At 33.3% G+C, this 19,219-nt stretch overlaps 1 protein-coding gene across 1 annotated transcript in view; it reads left to right on the top strand.

Moving 5' to 3' along the window:
• Positions 1 to 18,192, top strand: part of SLCO4C1 (solute carrier organic anion transporter family member 4C1) — a gene marked incomplete at its 5' end in the record, with an annotated part of 64,429 nt that extends 46,237 nt beyond the window's left edge. The window contains 7 exons of the mRNA XM_081232600.1: positions 804 to 948; positions 1,362 to 1,557; positions 7,231 to 7,384; positions 11,029 to 11,219; positions 12,495 to 12,559; positions 13,945 to 14,082; positions 16,243 to 18,192. Of these exons, the coding sequence (XP_081088726.1) occupies positions 804 to 948; positions 1,362 to 1,557; positions 7,231 to 7,384; positions 11,029 to 11,219; positions 12,495 to 12,559; positions 13,945 to 14,082; positions 16,243 to 16,373 (1,020 nt within the window). The 3' untranslated portion in view covers positions 16,374 to 18,192. The remainder of the gene's footprint in view (positions 1 to 803; positions 949 to 1,361; positions 1,558 to 7,230; positions 7,385 to 11,028; positions 11,220 to 12,494; positions 12,560 to 13,944; positions 14,083 to 16,242) is intronic.
• Between the last annotated feature and the right edge of the window lie 1,027 nt (positions 18,193 to 19,219).

Below are 19,219 nucleotides of genomic sequence, written 5' to 3'. Positions count from 1 at the left end.
ATTGAATTTCTTCATTCAGGTACTTTTTTTCATTTTGTCACTATTGTTATTCTTATGTTTGATCATCTGGCTCTGACTTCTAAATCTCTTATCTTGCCTTTTTGTGACTTCTTTGTGTGTGTGTGTTGCTCAGTTTTATTAAATTTTTTTTGCATTGAATATTCTAGAACTATACTTTCTGGTTTTTCACTTTATGGTTAAATATTGTGAAATAACTGAATCTCTACACTCCCCTCTGGTAGATTAATAAGGTTCTGAGAACTCCAGCAATATAGACCCTATTGAAAATTGCTTAACTCTATACCTAATGTTCTTAACTACCGAGAGCAATACTTGTGGAGCAATACCAAAAGTTTGATACTTAGAGACCACTCTCATCTTTGCTCACAGTCAATTCTTCATTTACTGGACACAGGGATTCAGAACACAATTTTAAAAAATCGAATATGGGGTAGATTTATTGTATGGAGATATATAGTAAGACTGGGGAAGAGAACTTTCCAAGCCAGCTTTTACCTCCTTTCCCTAGTCCCTTGCATATGATCAAGGCACATTCACCCTACTGATTAATCATCTGTCAATTTTCTAGGTGCTCCATGTATAAATTTTCTCAACATTGTATGTATAAAACTATTAGTGATCAGTATTTATACTTCTGTGCTAAAGAAAATGCTGAAATTTTACAAATAATTATATTGTGTGTATTTAAAATGTGCTATTTCATCATGGTACCTACCATTCTAATGCTGCATTTTGCAGTATAATCATAGTTATTCATTTGGTGAACTGTATTTTTTCTTTAGAATTTGATGAGGAATACTGTCTTTATGTGTTTAGTTCTATCAACTTGCTCAGAAGCCTTAGTTACTACTGGATTTGCTACATTTTTACCTAAATTTATAGAAAATCAGTTTGGATTGTCTTCCAGCTCTGCAGCTACCCTTGCAGGTAAAACATTTTCTTTGTTCTAGCTTAATCTAATAATCTTACTTTACCACATTAGATATTTATTAAAATAGCATAAAATTTTGGATAGCCCACTCCTTGAAGTTTAAACTTTACACTGACTTTGATAAAAGTTTCCAATTTTCTGACATTAGACAATCTATTGTATGAATTTGAGAGATACAAGTGCTATATACAGAGCTAAAGCAAATGTATATTAATCTTAATATTCAAAACATTAATTTTATTAATCTCTTACTTAATATAACTGTTAACTCATTTACTCATGTTTCTAAATCACATGAGTGCTTTCATATGTTAAAACCATAGTACTACTTGTTTTTGATGTTTTCCAATTGTTGGTATAAATTACTGAGTATACGTGTATGTTTTCTCACTGTCTTCTTTCTCATTAGGGACTGTTTTAATTCCCGGAGCTGCTCTTGGTCAGATTTTAGGTGGTATCCTTGTTTCGAAATTCAAAATGACGTGTAAAAACATAATGAAGTTTGCTTTGCTCATGTCTATAACTTCACTTACACTGACTTTTGTATTTGTTTATGCCAACTGTGAAAATGAGCCATTTGCAGGTGTATCTGAATCATATAATGGGTAAATATATTTCACTGCTTTTTGATATTAATATCAGAGTAATAAACTATGTGTGTATTTCCAAGTATATGCTTTCTTAAATAAAATGATAAGAAATTGGCTTTTTAAAAAAATTGGAAGGCTGCTTTTCCTATGTAAGAATATGTAGCTTTGGGCTTCCCTGGTGGCACAGTGGTTGAGATTCCGCCTGCCGATTCAGGGGACGCGGGTTCGTGCCCCGGTCCGGGAGGGTCCCACATGCCGCGGAGCGGCTGGGCCCGTGAGCCGTGGCCACTGAGCCTGCACGTCCGGAGCCTGTGCTCCGCAACGGGAGAGGCCACAACAGTGAGAGGCCCGCGTACCGCAAAAAAAAAAAAAAAGAATATGTAGTTTTTATTTTTAGTTTCAATAATTGATATCATATTAACAGTTGGATATTTTTTTCAGAAAGAATTTAAGAAACAACTATTCTGTACTGAGTACTATTCTCAGGGCTACAAAGATTAATATTACAGAATCTTTGTCCGTAATGGATTCAACATCCTAGGGAGAATTTCACATTATATGTTCCTATTGATTTAAATTTTAAAACTCCCTATGGTGAAATTCTCTTATTAGATGGATTGAAAATAGGCTAGCAGAGAAATTAAAATGAAGCTACAACTAGGTGGTACTAATTACTGTTGTGTTTACTTTAGAAGTTCATGTTTATTATAGAGAAATAAATAACTTCTTGTTGTTATGACCTGTAAACATATTTCTACCTATAACTGGTTTGACCATTTTATTTTTCTTTGCCTTGTTTGTTTTGCTTTGAAATCCTAAGCCATAATAGAGGATCAGGCTCTAGGACATTGCATAGCAGTGTATTTTATGGCCCACGGTGCTGCTTTAATTGTTTGAATATATGTGTTTGAGACTGTTGAAGGGGATGGTGCTCCAGGTCAAGGACTCTCTAATTTTGTATTAATATGGCATTCAGATAACCTAAATAAAGGGAAAAATTTGTTTTGAAAAGTTTGCCAGTAACAATTATCATGATTTGTAGCTACTGTTCATGTCTGTCATTCTTTTATATTAATGAAAAATGTTCGAAAGCAATGTTTAGTCCAGCTCCATTACATTTGTTCAACAATTCATCGACTGCTTCCTCTGGCAGACTTTTATGGCAAAATTCCTACTCTAAAGGAGTTTCCAGGGGAGCAGGATAGATTGGGAAACAAAACAGTGAATGAACAATGAATTAGGTGGTGAGAGATATAAAAGCCTATGGAATTTAAAAGAGCTTTTCAGTTTCTTTAATTAGATTTAGGAATGGCTTCATGGCATAATAGAGAAATAGGGCTAAAATATCCTCTAAGTATACAAAAAGCTTGAGAGAGAAATATTTGGGAAAGAGGGAATGGCAAAGGAATATGTTAAGCCAAAGCATAAATGCTAGAAAGTGAAGGCTAGATTCAGGGACCAGTTTGAATGGCGCTTAGGTCATGTGTCTGGAAATAGTAGAAAGACACCTGGAAAGGTCGAAAGATAGATAGAGGTAAGTTGTGCAGAACCTGACTGACACCTATAAACTTCACCCAAATGTACCCCAAGAAACCACTTTTTTTGTATGTTCCTTTTAGAAGTACAGAAACTTCTGGATAGTTTAATACTACTCTATCACCTTGATGCACAGATGATGTGGATGTGAATCCATCTGATATTTTCTACCTTAAACAAGAGTCACTACCAGATGAGTGGCCTTAGCCTAATCAGAAGGGAAAGCAAGTGAGGTGGTGTCAGTTCGAGGTGCATGTGGGGGCTGGTCATCGAGAGATATCAAGGTCTGGGACATAGAGACAGAGCTTAATTACATACACATTCTCAGTGGTGAAGAAAACTGAAAGTGAGTATACACACGTACACACACATTCACACACACGGAATGTGTGTGCGTGTGTATGTAGATTCTGTTAATAAAGAGATAAGGCTTGAAGTCACAATGGAGGTGTGAAATTGTCAGATCATTTTTCTCTGTGGTCCCAGATTCTTAATTTAGCTATGTGCCCTGCATATTAAAATGTCCACATCATGGACATTAGCTTAGTCATAATAACCTTATGCAAGAAACATGTGTATAAGAAAAAGTACAATGAAAGAACAGACTAAGAAGCTCAAGAGGGCTTCCCTGGTGGCGCAGTGGTTGAGAATCTGCCTGCTAATGCAGGAGACACGGGTTTGAGCCCTGATCTGGGAAGATCCCACATGCCACGGAGCAACTAGGCCCATGAGCCACAACTACTGAGCCTGCGCATCTGGAGCCTGTGCTCCGCAACAAGAGAGGCCACGACAGTGAGAGGCCTGTGCACCGCGATGAAGAGTGGCCCCCACTTGCCACAACCAGAGAAAGCCCTTGCACAGAAACGAAGACCCAACACAGTCAAAGATACATAAATTAATTAATTAAAGTACCCTTAATTAAAAAAAAAGAAGCTCAAGAAATACCTCCTTAGTGAAGTGGGAGAAAGAGAGGTTGTGAAGATGCAGGGTTTGTAGTAAGTACACACAGTATTTTTTCCCTATCTGGCCTATAGCTAGAATTTCATTGCTTATCTGAAACAGCACCTTAAAGAGGCATGTCTATCAAGGAGTTGCAGTAGATTTAGGGAAATCTTTGCTTATTGTAGAAACATAATTATAGAATAATAAGTTTGGATTCAAATAAGACATTAATGTTTAAATTCAGATATTTGTGATAAACATGTTTCTCATATATACATATATGTATGCATAAACACATTTATGTGTATTTTTTAAATTATTAAATATATTTTGTGTATAATCAAAATGATATATTTAAAATATTTTTAATATTCAATTTTTAAAAATTTAAGATATTTTATATATTTAAAAAATAATATGTATATATTAAGAAAATTTAATAAACTTCACAAGCACTGGCTATTTTCCTGGTAATAGTTTCCCCTTTATGAAATAAACCTTTAGAAAATGTGTAGGCTAAGGTGATTAACCCTTGATAATAAAGAATATATTCTATAATTCTTTGTTTCTACTGTAGTTTGCCTCAGACTGTCTTAAACTTTCATGTTCTTAGTAATCATTTATCAATAATATGGGGATTATATATTGGAAAATTTTAATTTAAAAATTATCATGTAGAGGCTATTTCTAGAGTTGCAAGGATAGTTTTTCTGTCACCTTATTTCTACATCTATATTGTAAACTAGATGTGGGCAGAGACTATCCTGATTGCTTTCATGAATGGAATCATGCTTGATAAAGACATCTAGCAGCAGCCTGTGGAATAGATTTGAAGACAGAGAGACCCTAAGCAGAGAGATGAATTACTTAAAATTTATTCTTTGATCACCTTTCCTTCAAACTCCCTACTGATTTGTTCCCCATTTGTTTTATATTCTTCTCTTTAATCTGTTTCCTTCATGAGCTTCTTGTTTTCCACTTACTCCTTAGGTATCATCATTTTGCAACATAGCGGTTATTATCTTCTGATACTTAGATACATCGCTCATTTACTGTTTTTGATCCCCAGTGCAAGAAACTTGGCTTCATGGTTGCAGGGAATTTTATTCCTCCCTCCCTCCCTCTTCCCTTCCTCCCTTCCTTTCTTTCCCCCTCCCCGCCTCCCTCTCTCCCTCCCTCCCTCCCTGCCTTCCTTCCTCCCTCCCCTCCTTACTCTTTCTTTATCTCTATTTCTTTATTTATTTTAGATATATTTCCACCACTTTGAGTCTAGCAAATGATTGGAGCTCATTACGTATTCATGAAATAAATGAACTCCCAAGATCTCTCTGTATTCTTCGACTCTTTATATGGTTGATCTTATCATTCTCAGAGTTTCAGGTACATGTATATGCAAATGGATATTAAGATACCTGGCTCCAGGCCAGATTTCTTCACCAAATTTGAGACTCTTAATCTCAATATGTATAAAACCATACCCATCACCTCTTCCCCAAAACTAGTTCTTCTCTATCAAAATGCCAAGTTAGACACTAGGAGTCACTCTTGACTTTTCCATCCTGTTTCTATCTTCAGTTAACCAAACACCAAATCTTACTGATTCTACATCCCAAATATTTCTCAAATCTGTTTTTTTTAATCAAAATTCTATTTAAGTTCTCCTACACATCATCATAATTTATTGCCTAGGGTATTGTAACTGGTCCCCTTCCTCCAAATTCAAACTCTGTATAACTCCTAGGGTTATTTCTTTAAAATGTACTTTTCACATTGCCACTTTTCAGTCTAAAATACTTGATTACCTTTTCAAAATAAGTTAAAGCCCATTAGCTTTAACTTAGCCACAAGGCTCATGAGACTTTCAACAATCTGGTCCATGACTCTTTTCCAACTACATTTGCTATCACTCTCTGCCTCAGACATCATTCATATTTCTCCATATAGAATGCTATTTCTCAACTTTTGACTTTGATCAGCTTCTCTGAAGTACCCTTCGCCTTCCCCATTTACTCAGCTAACTCTTACTCATTCTTTAAGACTCATCTCAGGCAGATGCTCCTTCAGACCCTCTTATCTAAACTTTGGCTTGTTTTAAGTGTCATTCCTTAGTGCAGATATATAAAATACACTTTGTTGATATCTATAACCACAGTCTATAACCATATTAGTGTATAAATTTGTGTCCACTCTACTCCTAGACTGTGAAATCTTTGAGAATGGCGACTGTCTTATCAGCTTTGTAGTCCCAATACCTAGCATAGGGCCTAGCACTTGCTCAATATATATTGGTTTAATGAATAAATAAATAAGGGATTGGAGAAGTATCTTTGCCTAGGGTAACCCTTTATATTTTAAAAGATGTTCCTCCTATTAAGAGGCAGCATGGAACAACACCGAGCCTGGGAACCAGGATTATTATATTTGGAAAAGAAAGAAAAGTAAATTAATTTCTCTGGGACTCAGTTTTCCCATTGATAAAGTGAGTATGCTGAAGTTTACAATTGTATTCATCCTTCCAGGTTTAAAATTTCACTCACATCCCAGGGAAATTTGGCAGTGTCTGGATACATTTTGGTTGTCACAACTAAGGGTATGCTACTGGCATCCAGTGGGTAGAGGCCAGGGATGCTGCTAAATATCCTACAACCCACAGAACCAGCCCTCCCTCACCCCGCACCAAAAAAAAAAAAAAAGAATTATCTAGTACCAAATGAGAAACTGCTTTATTTGCTTACTCTGCCTATGTTTTTTTTTTTTTTTTTTTTTTGCGGTCGCGGGCCTCTCACTGTTGTGGTCTCTCCCGTTGCACAGCACAGGCTCCGGACGCGCAGGCTCAGCGGCCATGGCTCACGGGCCCAGCCGCTCCGCGGCATGTGGGTTCCTCCTGGACCGGGGCACGAACCCGCGTCCCCTGAATCGGCAGGCAGACTCTCAACCACTGCGCCACCAGGGAAGCCCCTGCCTATGTTTTTTAAATCATTGACAGACATTATATTATATAGCTGTTGTTTCTACTTCCTGTCTCTTCCACAAGAAGTTAATTAAGCTCTATGTGAAAAGGCAGACATTCTGTTTGTTTTATTCAGTAATTAAATGAAGTGTTGAGTGAGTGAATAAATGATTGAATGGCAAGATATAACAATGCTTATGAACTGTTCATTAAAAGTTATAACATAGATAATTTACCCATCTTTTATTTATTGTTGACAGGACAGGAGAACTGGGAAACTTGACCGCTCCTTGTAATGCCAACTGTAACTGCCTGCAATCATATTATTATCCTATCTGTGGAGAAAATGGAATCCAATATTTTTCTCCCTGCTATGCAGGTTGTACAAATTCTGTTTCCAAAAGACATCCAAAGGTAACTTGTGTCTTTACCTTACTTCCTTTACCTTAATGAGGCAGTATGTTTGTGTATTTCTGATGCCCTTCCTTATCCCTCTAGTGGTGTTATGCTGTGCCTAGTCTTTCCTTCCTGGCCCACCTCCTCCATTCGGAAGCCAGGCATAAAGTTTCAGTCAAGTAAAATGAATAAGTTCGAGAGATCTGCTGTACAACATTGTACCTGTGTCAACAATAATGCATTGTACACTTAAAATTTGTTGTGTTCTTACCTTAATTAAAAAAAAAAGGCCCCTGACCACTCCATATGAAAAAGATTCTTCTTCCTTTATACCTCACGTTCAATTACTGTTGAAAAATCAATTTAGCAGTTCTTCATATACATCTTTATAACATCACTTCTGTTATAGAAGTGGAATATTATTTACCTTTTTACATTGTTTTATTTTTTCTCAACTATACTTTATGTCGCTCGAAGTCAGGGAACTTCTCTTATTCTTACTGAGTACAGTGTATATAATAAAAACACAGTGAATATTTGTTGCTTTTAATTGATACACCATGGACACATTAAAAAAATATACAAACCACTAATCCATTCTCAAATGCAAGTTTACTTTTAGTTGTGGATTAGAATGCATATCAGGACTTCCCTAGTGGTGCAGTGGTTAAGAATCCGCCTGCCAATGCAGGGGACACAGGTTCTATCCCTGGTCCGGGAAGATCCCACATGCCGCGGAGCAACTAAGCCTGTGTGCCACAACTACTGAAGCCCATGTGCCCTAGAGCCCGCACGCCAGAACTACTGAGCCGACGCACTGCAACTACTGAAGCCTGTGCACTCTAGGGCCCGTGCTCGACATATGAGAAGCCACCGCAATGAGAAGCACGTGCACTGCAATGAAGAGTAGCCCCCGCTCGCTGCAACTTGAGAAAGCCTGCACACAGCAACAAAGACCCAACACGGCCAAAAAATAAATAAAAATTTAAAAAAAGAATGCATATCAGTTTACCTAAATATGATTTCTTTTTAATACAATTAAATGGTTTAAGAAAATCCAATAGAATTTTGTTGTACTTCATCTACACTCTAAAGATTTTATCTTCGTTAAATTTAATAGCCTGGGAAGAAATAATATTCACATTACTAGTAGTACATAATAGGTAATGTTATGCATTAATAGATAATGTGATAACTTTAAAAAGACCTGAGGGAAATATATATTATATAAGAGACTACAATGAATAAGGTATATAAGAATTATATGACAAAACAGCACAATCTTGGATATTTGAAATATGTATTAGTGAAATGGCATTCCTTTTCCTATATAAAGATAAGTTTAAGATTGCAAGAAAAGATTTTTACATAAATAAATAGAAATCATTAATTGAAATTATCTGTAACAGTACTTCAGATTTCATTTAGAGCTAACAGATGTCTGTATGTGTGTGTGTGGTTATACACATTTATATGTTCATATATACACACATAAATATATGTCTGTACATATGTATACATATCTTTAATGATTTTGTATGTAATAAATACATTGAACATTCATCTCAACAGAGATGTAGGATTTCATCTTTCAGCTAGGGGTAAAACAGAATGTGAGAAACAGTATACATTTTTTTTCATATAACCTAGCTTATAGATATAAAAATAGTTGTCTGAGAACATTGAAAATATGCCAGAAAATAAGTGGTGAATCATAGCAGACTTAATAGACTTGGTTGACGTGCAGTTTTAATCCTTGGAGTAAAACTAACTAAATAACTACCATAAAGTTCCTGTGAAAGTTTAATGAAAGATTACCATACCTTCAAACCAGTGGACATCTGGGGTTGCTTTAGTTTCAAAACAGATTGAGAAAATTAGGTGTTCGTGTCAGTTATAAGGAATCAGATTCCACAAGTGAGCATAATACATATCATAGGTAAAGGTAAACTATTCCTTTGAGAGGCAGATAAGTAGGTAGCATTTTCCTGTTTATAAAATATCATCAATCAATAAGTGCTATTGACTAACTCTAATTAGAAGATTATGACAAGGAATTAAATTAATGGAAGGGTTTTACTCACATAACAAAATGTATAGACACAAATACCGTCCTGCACAAGGAAACCAAAATAAATGAATAAATAAGTAAATAAATAAAAAATCTAATACCCAGAGCACACTTGAAATGGTATTGGTTATTTTGACATGGTTAATTCGATATTTGTATTTGTCACCAAATATTATCATCACTATTTTAAACAATAAATTGTCTTCTAGGGATTGTTTCAGAAAAGCAAGTTATTTTGACTTCCAAATTTTTTATTTGACCTGGCTTTTTTATGTGCAACTAGTCCATGTAACAACTCATTTTTTCACAGGATTTTTTAATGAAATATATCAGATAGGCAAATGCATTGATAATAATGTAATAAATATCTATTCACATTTGTTCACAGTAATAGAATATATTTCCTACCAGTGATCTGAACTACAAAAACAGATGTTGACTAGCAGCTAGCTATATTATAGGCAAATGTATACTTTTTTATGTAAGAGAGTTGTAAAGCTTCATTAAGATACAAAATACTGTTTTCAGTTTTCCTTCTTAAAATTTTTAAAGGCTACTTTATTTCATTATTTGACATATCGGATTGCTGAGTATGTAATATTTCATTTTAGGAATGTCACCTGCATATTTGATTTTCCTGAACAGTACCAGTGGTCTCTGGCCTTTGGGACAGTAAAAGCACCACTTCACTTTGACTTCTCTAGCTCTGCTCTGACTTTATTGAGGCCTTAAACATATAAAAAGATTTGTAGTAAGGATGGGCTTGAGATGTAAAAAGCCTTTAAAAAATGATTATGCCTAACTTTTCAAATACCTGAACTCTTTTCCTACAAAAGTAATACTTGTGATTTTTAAACATGTTACTTTCCAACATTTCATATTATTAATTTATATATATATATACATATATGTGCATATATATATTAAATAGTTAATATGTTAATAAAAAATAGCCTTCAGGATAACATAATAACTTCTAGTTTTTGATTATCATAAATATGTCATCTTAAGAAGGATCCAGTTTGCTTTTGGTAAAACAATTCAAAAAGTTCAGAAAATTATAGTAAAAAGGTTTAGTTGAAAGTAGTTTTTTTTTTCTCAAACTCTTGTAATGTATTAGTTAATTTACTGTGGCAATTGTTAAAATTAGAGTGTTAGTTCTTTCAAACTAGCATAGATAGTGAGATTGTCACTATGCATGCTTTTCTTTGTGTCCTAATAATGGAAAAGAAGAAAATTAGCAGGAAAACTATTTGAACAATTGTGATCTATTGAAAGCAGCCTAGAATGTGTGAGATCATCTAATTGTTATATTCTTGTCAATTTGTTTTATAAGACATGAATCAATAACAGGTTACAAGTTAAAATAATGGACACAAAAGTCAAATACAGATTATTCTACTTTGTAACTATGACCCCTTGTTTTTACTTGCTTGATTTCTTAAGGGTTATTACTGTTTCTCATCACTATTTGATGTGTATGAATTAAGGCTGTGTAAGTGTTTGCCTGTCTAAAACTCACATAATTTGCAATGATAAAATATGTTTTGATGATAAGCACTTTTAGTATGTTTATGTCTAATATTTCCAGGTATATTATAACTGTTCATGTATTGAAAGAAAAACAGAAGTAACACCTACTCCATCAAGTTTTAGTTTTGAAGCTCAAGCTGGGAAGTGTTCAAGTCAATGTAAAAACTTGCCTGTATTCCTTGGCATTTTCTTTGCTGCAATTGTTTTTACCTTCATGGCTGCTACTCCTATAACTGTGTCTATCCTAAGGTATGTGTTATATTGTGAAATTTGCCATCCCTAAGCCAACATGTTGAATGAAAAAAAAATGGACTTAGGGATTTATTTGGGGTTTATATTGACTGTTGGTTCCAAAACTAATTCAGCCCTTAGAAGATCATTAGTTTTGTGGCATTGGGAATGTTACCTCATTGAACCCAAGATGTTTGAGGCTTTAATAAGATGATGGTTGTGAAAGTGTCTTAACATTGCCTACTTGGCATGTACTCGATGCTAGTTTCTCTGCTTCTTTCATGAGGCTTCGGTTGTAAGCTGGAGTTATAATCATTTGCATTTGAGTATGATGGAAATGGCAGTGCATTCCACATGTGTCAGAATCAGAATGATGTGCATTCTGTCTTATACAGTAGGTGCTGTGATATTAAACCTTCCTGTAAACAGTAAAATATGCTGGCTGTCCCCTGGCTCTTCAGTGTTTTGTGCTTTCATTGGCTCTTCTTCCTTCCACACCACTTTGTAAAAATATTTCCTATTTGCCCTTCCATAAGCTCATCAGCCTTTCGATATCTTTCCTAACAAACTAGCTTTTCTGTCTTCAATTTTTGTTCCTTGATACTCACTGCTTTTTCACATACTTTTTGACAAACAGAAGCTTCAGAGATTTTGTCTAAAAACATTAAGTAGTCTGTTAACATAACACCTATTACATCTATGTCACTTTTTACCTACTTTTTTTTTTTAAAGACTACTTGATCTCTTCGATCTCCCATCTAACTCTCTTGTGTGCCAACATCATGTCTCATTCATCTCTGAGAGTTATTACTTAAAGAATTATTGTTGAATCAAATTGAGCATCAGAAATTGTTTTACACTACCTCAAATTTGTAACCATAACTCACAGGTATGATTTCTGTCTCAAAGTTAATAAGAGAATAAGAATTATTTGCTTGCAACTTAAAGCCATATGACTTGTAACTTATGGGATAGTCAAATAGAAGTCTTGTTAATGAATGTCCTTTCTTCTTTACATTTGCTAAAATTCATACATATTCAATACATTTGTTAAAACTCATTTGACTCCTTTTTGTTATTATTTGCAGTATTTTAGTTGAGATAACATTTTTCTTCTCTTATAATTCCAGAAAGTTTGAACCGTATATAAGCTGTTATAAATAATTTGTTTATTTCATGTGTATAGTATTTGCTTTAATCTAGAAATGCTAAGCTGTTATAAGAATGAATTTGCTCAAAGAGTAAATATACTATACAACCATTTTTTGTCTTATATGCATTTAATATATCCAGGTGTGTTGATCAAAAGCAGCGGTCTCTAGCATTGGGAATACAGTGTATGTTGCTTCGATTATTAGGTATGCCATTTTTCTTAATGCATTGGTAACTGTTGGTTATTTTTATTCATTACTGTTATTGATTTATTCACTTACAGTATGTGCCAAGAAAACAATTAGTTTAACTGCAGTGGAACTGCAATTAGTTTCTGCAATTGTCATTGAAGAGAGCTGTTTTTCACTATTCAATATGTAGTATTATTTATATATCACATAGGAAAATAATGACTTTACTTTTCACCTACCTGATTGGTTAACTGTTGTTACCAATTCTGTTGCAAATATAACCCCAAAGAGTATATTGTATTTATTTAAAATATAACATATGATCATCAACACATTTCTAATAGAGCAAGTAAAAGACATAATTTTTTTCTATTCATATAAAACCTATCACCAACATAAATTATGATAAAATCTTATTTATAACTATTGTAATTCCTTTTCCTCCCTGTATTTAACTCCATTTAGGACATAATTATGTTACATTAGCATTGAAAAATGATGAATTTATATGTTTCAATAAAAACTGTGCTGTGAATATTGTGTCTAGTTAAGAATTGATGGAAGAAATAATTTATGCCAGAAAATTTTTAAGGTTCCAGATATAGGAAGAATAATAAGGCAGAAACGTGTCTTACACGTAATTATATGTGTGTATAATTTTACGTATAATATTATACACATAATATTACGATTAGTTATAAAAATAAAAATCAAAAGCAGGAAACATTAAGAGATCCCCTAGACCAACTTTTCAATTTTTTAGATGAGTAAATTAAGGACCTGAGAGATTCAGGGATTTGCCCATAGTTGCACAATTAATGGTGAACTAGGCATGTTAGTGTGAATGTTTGTGTGCATGTACATATGTACATTCCCATGCACATTTATGTCACCGTATGTATGTATGTATGTATATATATATATATATATATATAAAAATATGTATACTCACACACCCACATTAGTTTACATGCACATGCACACACACACACACACACACATAATATATATGCTGTAGTTTAGGAGACTTATTCTGTGCATCAATAATTTATTTTGATTTTTTAAAAGTATAATAGCTAATTTCAAAGACATTTACTAAATTAGAAAAGCAGTGAATTAGAATATTTACTCAACTAAATATTAACCCAATACATGACAGAGATGTTTATTAAAATAATTTCTTGAATTGATTAGAAATATATAATATGTATAATCATTTTAGAATGTTTGGTCTGCATTTCTTTATATTCCTATTACTTGTACATGAACTGACTGATTTGCATATGGGCAGATTAATACCTATTTTATTTATATAAAATATATACATAATCATATATAAAAAAGCTGTAACTATAAACTATAATCTTCACTTATGTGTATTTCACATGTAATTCTTTTAGGCACAATACCTGGGCCTATTATATTTGGCATCACAATAGACAGCACATGTATTCTCTGGGATATCAACGAATGTGGAATTAAAGGAGCTTGCTGGATTTATAGTAACTTCAAGATGGCCTATATGCTAGTGGCCATAAGTAAGTGGAGACTTTTTGATATCTTTAGAATAAATGGATTATGTCAAGAGAAAAAAAATCTTATTGTTACTTACTTAGGTTTTGAAATGTTCAGTCCATGCTTTTGGATTCCTATAGTCCTGAAGCCGAGATCATTTATCATAGCTTATTATAAAAGGTCTTACCTGGAGTCTGCGAGGCTCAGTCTAAAATAGAAGAGAGTAACATTTTAGCTTTCATCATATCACATATCATATAATTTTCTTTTAACAACTTCTCTCAAACTTTTTTTGGAAAGTATAACAAAAAGCTAAAAGAGAATTCTAAGAAACTGAAACGATTGTCCTTTAGGCACCTGGGCTTTGGAAAGCACATAGAGCTGAGGTAAGGAAGTATTTTCTGGCTCTAAGTCACGTTGTAAGAAACCTTTTTATCATTTACAAGGTTGGTCATGATGTTTAACCCTTTTTGCCTTTGGTAGTCTGTCTTCCATAGTCTTGGTTAAGCAATCAATGAAAATTAAGAATAAGGAAATATATCAATGCATCTAGTATGAAAGAGTATGATAAAATTTAAAAGAACAACCTAAGAAATTAGAGTATTTAAAAATAGAGAAATTCTAGATATAAATACACACACATACAGAGTTGACCCTTGAACAACATGGGTTTGAACTGCTCGGGTCAATTTATAAGCAGATTTTTTTCAATAAATATGTACTACAGTACTGCACAGTCTTTGGGTTGGTTGAATCCGCCATCTGGAACCGCAAATACAGAGGGCAGTCTGTAAAGTTATATGAGGATTTTTGACTGCATGGGTTGCCGGTGCCCCTAACCCCTGAGTTGTTCAAGAGTCAACTGTGTGTGTGTGTGTGTGTATTTAAAATAATGTGTGATTTTCATTGTGATTGTGGTGTGATCATTTTCGCACATGTATCAAGATAGCTTGTTTCTCCTACATGTGTTTAAATCCATAGTATGCTGTCTGAATTTATAATGACAGAATAATAAATTATCCACTGATGAAATAAATATATATATCTAGCAAAATAATGAGAAGGTAAATATTGACTAGAATAGGCAAAATTAATCTTCCCATCACTTTTACCTGTTAAAAAACATTTTTTATTCAGTGTATTTTTATGCTTAAAAATTTTTTTTAATTGATTATGTTTGTACTTTTTTTTTTTTTTTTTTTGCGGTACGCGGGCCTCTCACTGTTGTGGCCTCTCCCCTTGCGGAGCACAGGCTCAGCGGCCATGGCTCACAGGCCTAGCCACTCCGCGGCATGTGGGATCCTCCCGGACCTGGGCACGAACCCGTGTCCCCTGCATCGGCAGGCAGACTCTCTACCACTGTGCCACCAGGGAAGCCCTGTTTGCACTTTTTGACCAAAAAATATAGATAATGAATTGTTCCTTTACCTACTCTGTAGTGAATATGAGAATTTTTTTCCCCAAAACATATATACCTTTAAATATTCCAAGAACATTGTAATAGTAGTACCTATGTAATTGTTCTTCTTATAAATCTAAAAATGCTTAGCACAGTGAGTATTCTTGTTTTTCAAATACACAGTTTGAGTAAAATATTAATGATTAACACAAATTAGCTACTGCAAAAACCATATTGTGAGGTCATTTAATTTATTTGGCTGGCACTTTGATGCTTGTACTGTGACCAGAACTAGTTTTTCTTCAAATAACTGAGCTTAAAATCAGAGTTCTTTGAAGACGAATTGAAGCCTGTGAAGAGTATTGAATGTTATATATTCCCATAGAGGCTTTCTTTTAAGAACTCCAAAGCCTTTTTTATTTTTAGAATTACTTTTCATCATGGACATGAAAATGTTGCAACTTATTATTCAGGTTCAAGGATGTCGTAAGCTATTTTTCCTTGGTTGAGAATGTATTATTGTAACCAAAAATAGAATAATTATTTTACATTTTCATTGTTTAGAAAGAAAATAAGGACTAGTTCATTGAATTACGGATAGATGTTCTATTGAAGAATATCAACTTTCTCACTAAAGTTTTAAAAATTTAAAACATAAAACTAATTGCTTATATACTTCTCTTTAAGTAGTGAGCTTCTACTCATGAAGAATTTTTCAATGAGAATTAATTTTTGTAATAATTAAAGGCCCAAATGCATGATTAATATCTGTTTCTACATTTAGGTGTTACTTGTAAAATTATCACCGTTTTCTTCATTGGGCTTGCAGTCTTTTTGTATAAACCGCCACCACTAGGCATGGATGTGCCATTTCAAAATCAGAATTCAGTTGTGACTACGGTTTCATTAGAATGAGATCTCAGCAGAGCAGGGCATGACGGGTAAAACAGCAAAAAAGAAGATTGAAAGTTGGCCTCCATCTGTAAGAATACACAGTCACTGTAGCATTAACTATACAATATGGACAATCATATTTTAAAAATTGATATTTTATAATTAAATGTGTTTTCTGTATATGTATGGACTCTTAATTTGGTTTTGTTTTAATATAAGGAACAGACCTGTGCCTTCAAGGCCCATCAGAAGCCTCAAAACACACACACACACACACACACACACATAAACACACACAGATACATCTAGGTACGAAATCCCCAACTAATAAACTATACTAGAAACATAAAACCAATGATTAGTTAAAAGTTTACATTTTAAAAACAAAGTGATGTTTCTATCCCTCTTACAACTTGTTTTATCTTAATTATCATTGCCAATAGTTTGGGCTTTTGTAGAAAATTTATGGTGTAAAAATTTAAATTCATCAAGTTTATGTTTGAAGTTTCAAGAACTATTATTGAAAGACCATGAATTTAAAACCATCTAAATACTATTATTTGATTTTAAATATACATATACTAATCTGTCCTGGATTTATTATAGAAAGTTACTGAACTATTAGAATATTGGTTAGTTATCTTCTTTGTGTCCCAGTACATAGTGAATTCAGAAATATTAGCATTGTATGCACATATCTTCACTTTAACTCAAGAATTCCAGAAAGTGATTTGTTGATATTGCTGATTTTTAACACCTACCTCTTATTATTCTATGATAGTTTTATTCAATTACATGTCTTCCAGAGGAATGTGCCAGCTTCAGTAAAGAAAAGTGCCAATTAGACAGGAAAAGATCTCTTTTTTTTTAATGGCTTACATGCATTTTATTGATATTCTTTGAAAAGATTTCTTAATGAACTACTGATCAATGTTTGTATACTCAGTACTTTAACTTTTCTCATTTTAAAAACTGATCACATTTAACTTTTCTCATTTTAAAGACTGATCACCTAGTACAATCCTTGTAGCACTTCAGTAGTGCTTTGCTCATAGTAGGCATGTATTATTGTTGTTTGATTAAAACATTGAAGTCTACTCTTTAACTGATCCACTTATTTAAAGATTAAGTATTTCACATATATGATAACATTATAATTCCATTTTTTCAGATCAGACTTAGGCCAACTTTGTCTACTCAGAATGTGGAGGAGATAGATCAGTGAACATCAATAAAAAAAACTTCTACCTGTTCAAGAATTTTACTGATTAAGAGAAGTGCTGAAGTTCATACCCATTTGAAATTTCATAAAATACGGCTACTAATTTAATAAGATCCATTATCAGCTTTTTCCTAGGTTAGCTTTTTACAAGCAGTGTTTTATATACACTGTGATCAGAATAACAAACAGAGTAAAGGCCTAATAGGAGACCAGGGTCAGAAGCATTAGTACTTCACAGAGTTTAGGAGATTATGTTTGGTGGTAATTAGTGGCCAGTGATGATTCAAGAAATGAGTAGCATTTATAAATTGAAATGCAAGAAGGAATGAATTAGAGTTAGGCAAACAAGCACACTTGAATATTAGAGAATTATAGGAGCAGTGGGTCAGGAATCAGAGGGACAGACCTACTTAAACCAGGAACATATAAACACCAGAGATTGAAGCCAGATGGGTGGTCAAAAACCCAGGTATTTGAGAAGCAGGAAATTCATAACAACCAAAGAGACAGTTCAAGGTAGGCAGGGGAACAAACACGTGATACCTCAATTCAGAAGCAGTCTCCCTCCCACTCAGACAGATACATTTTAAATTCCTCTTCGAGCTAAGGCTAAAAGGAGATTTTAGGCTTTCTATATCCTATACATGGGAGCAGGGAATTGAAACATTTTCTAGCTGTAAAATAATGGCAAATCCTCAGGAACTCATTATTAGAGATGTGAAACAACAGAAAGAGAGGAAACAATAATTATAAAACATATTAATCTAGAGCCACTTAATTTAGAGAAAAGAAAAAAAATCACCCCACTCATAGATATAGTTCGATGAATAAGTAACTAAATAATTGGCATTCATAATGATTTTTAGTTATCAAGGGTTTCACTGTGTTCAGCATACTCAATTTTAAAGATGATAAACATTTTTATAAAGCTTTAAATGAAAATGACTAAAGTGAAAATAATTTTGCCACTTGAAAGAAGTCAGACTTTTATTTATAACATACATATTTACAAAGAATACCTCCTCTTATGATAGGGCAGTATAGACACTACTGTAATTTATAAACATTGTTTATACTTTTGGATTTACCTAGATTATATGAGTTGGTATTATGCTACTTTTAGAATATAATTTTTCATAATATGTATTTTTCACAATTTATAATGATTTTTAAGTAAGTTTGAATCTGTAAGTTGACTGGTGATTTTTGTACATAATTGGATATATGTCTTAAGATTTAACATTTGGATTTTCTTAATTGTAGGAAATATAAAACTCTTATACATGGAAATAACTATATATAATTGTTTAGCTATGTAAAGTGACAGAAAATACAAGTAAAATTTTGGCTCTTATTTTTTTCAAGATTTTCTTTATTATAAATAATTATGTAAAAAATATTTTTTTTAAATATCAAAATGTTTGTATTAGTTTTAAGTGTTTAACCTTATTAAATGTCACAGATTTTGAAATATGATTTGTCTCTGTTTATGTATACACATACATTTGATGGTTGGGAGAGGGAAAATCAGTGTACTTTTGAAGTCGGTGAATGTAATTTAATCCAGTGATTTCTGCTATCTCGATGGATGTATTTAATTCAATATAAGCCATTCATTATGAAATATAGTCTAAAATTCTTTCTT

The sequence above is a fragment of the Mesoplodon bidens genome (genome assembly GCF_964165515.1).
Source record: "Mesoplodon bidens genome assembly, chromosome: 4".
NCBI lineage: Eukaryota > Metazoa > Chordata > Mammalia > Artiodactyla > Ziphiidae > Mesoplodon > Mesoplodon bidens.
This window is presented reverse-complemented; position numbering and strand designations above follow the sequence as displayed.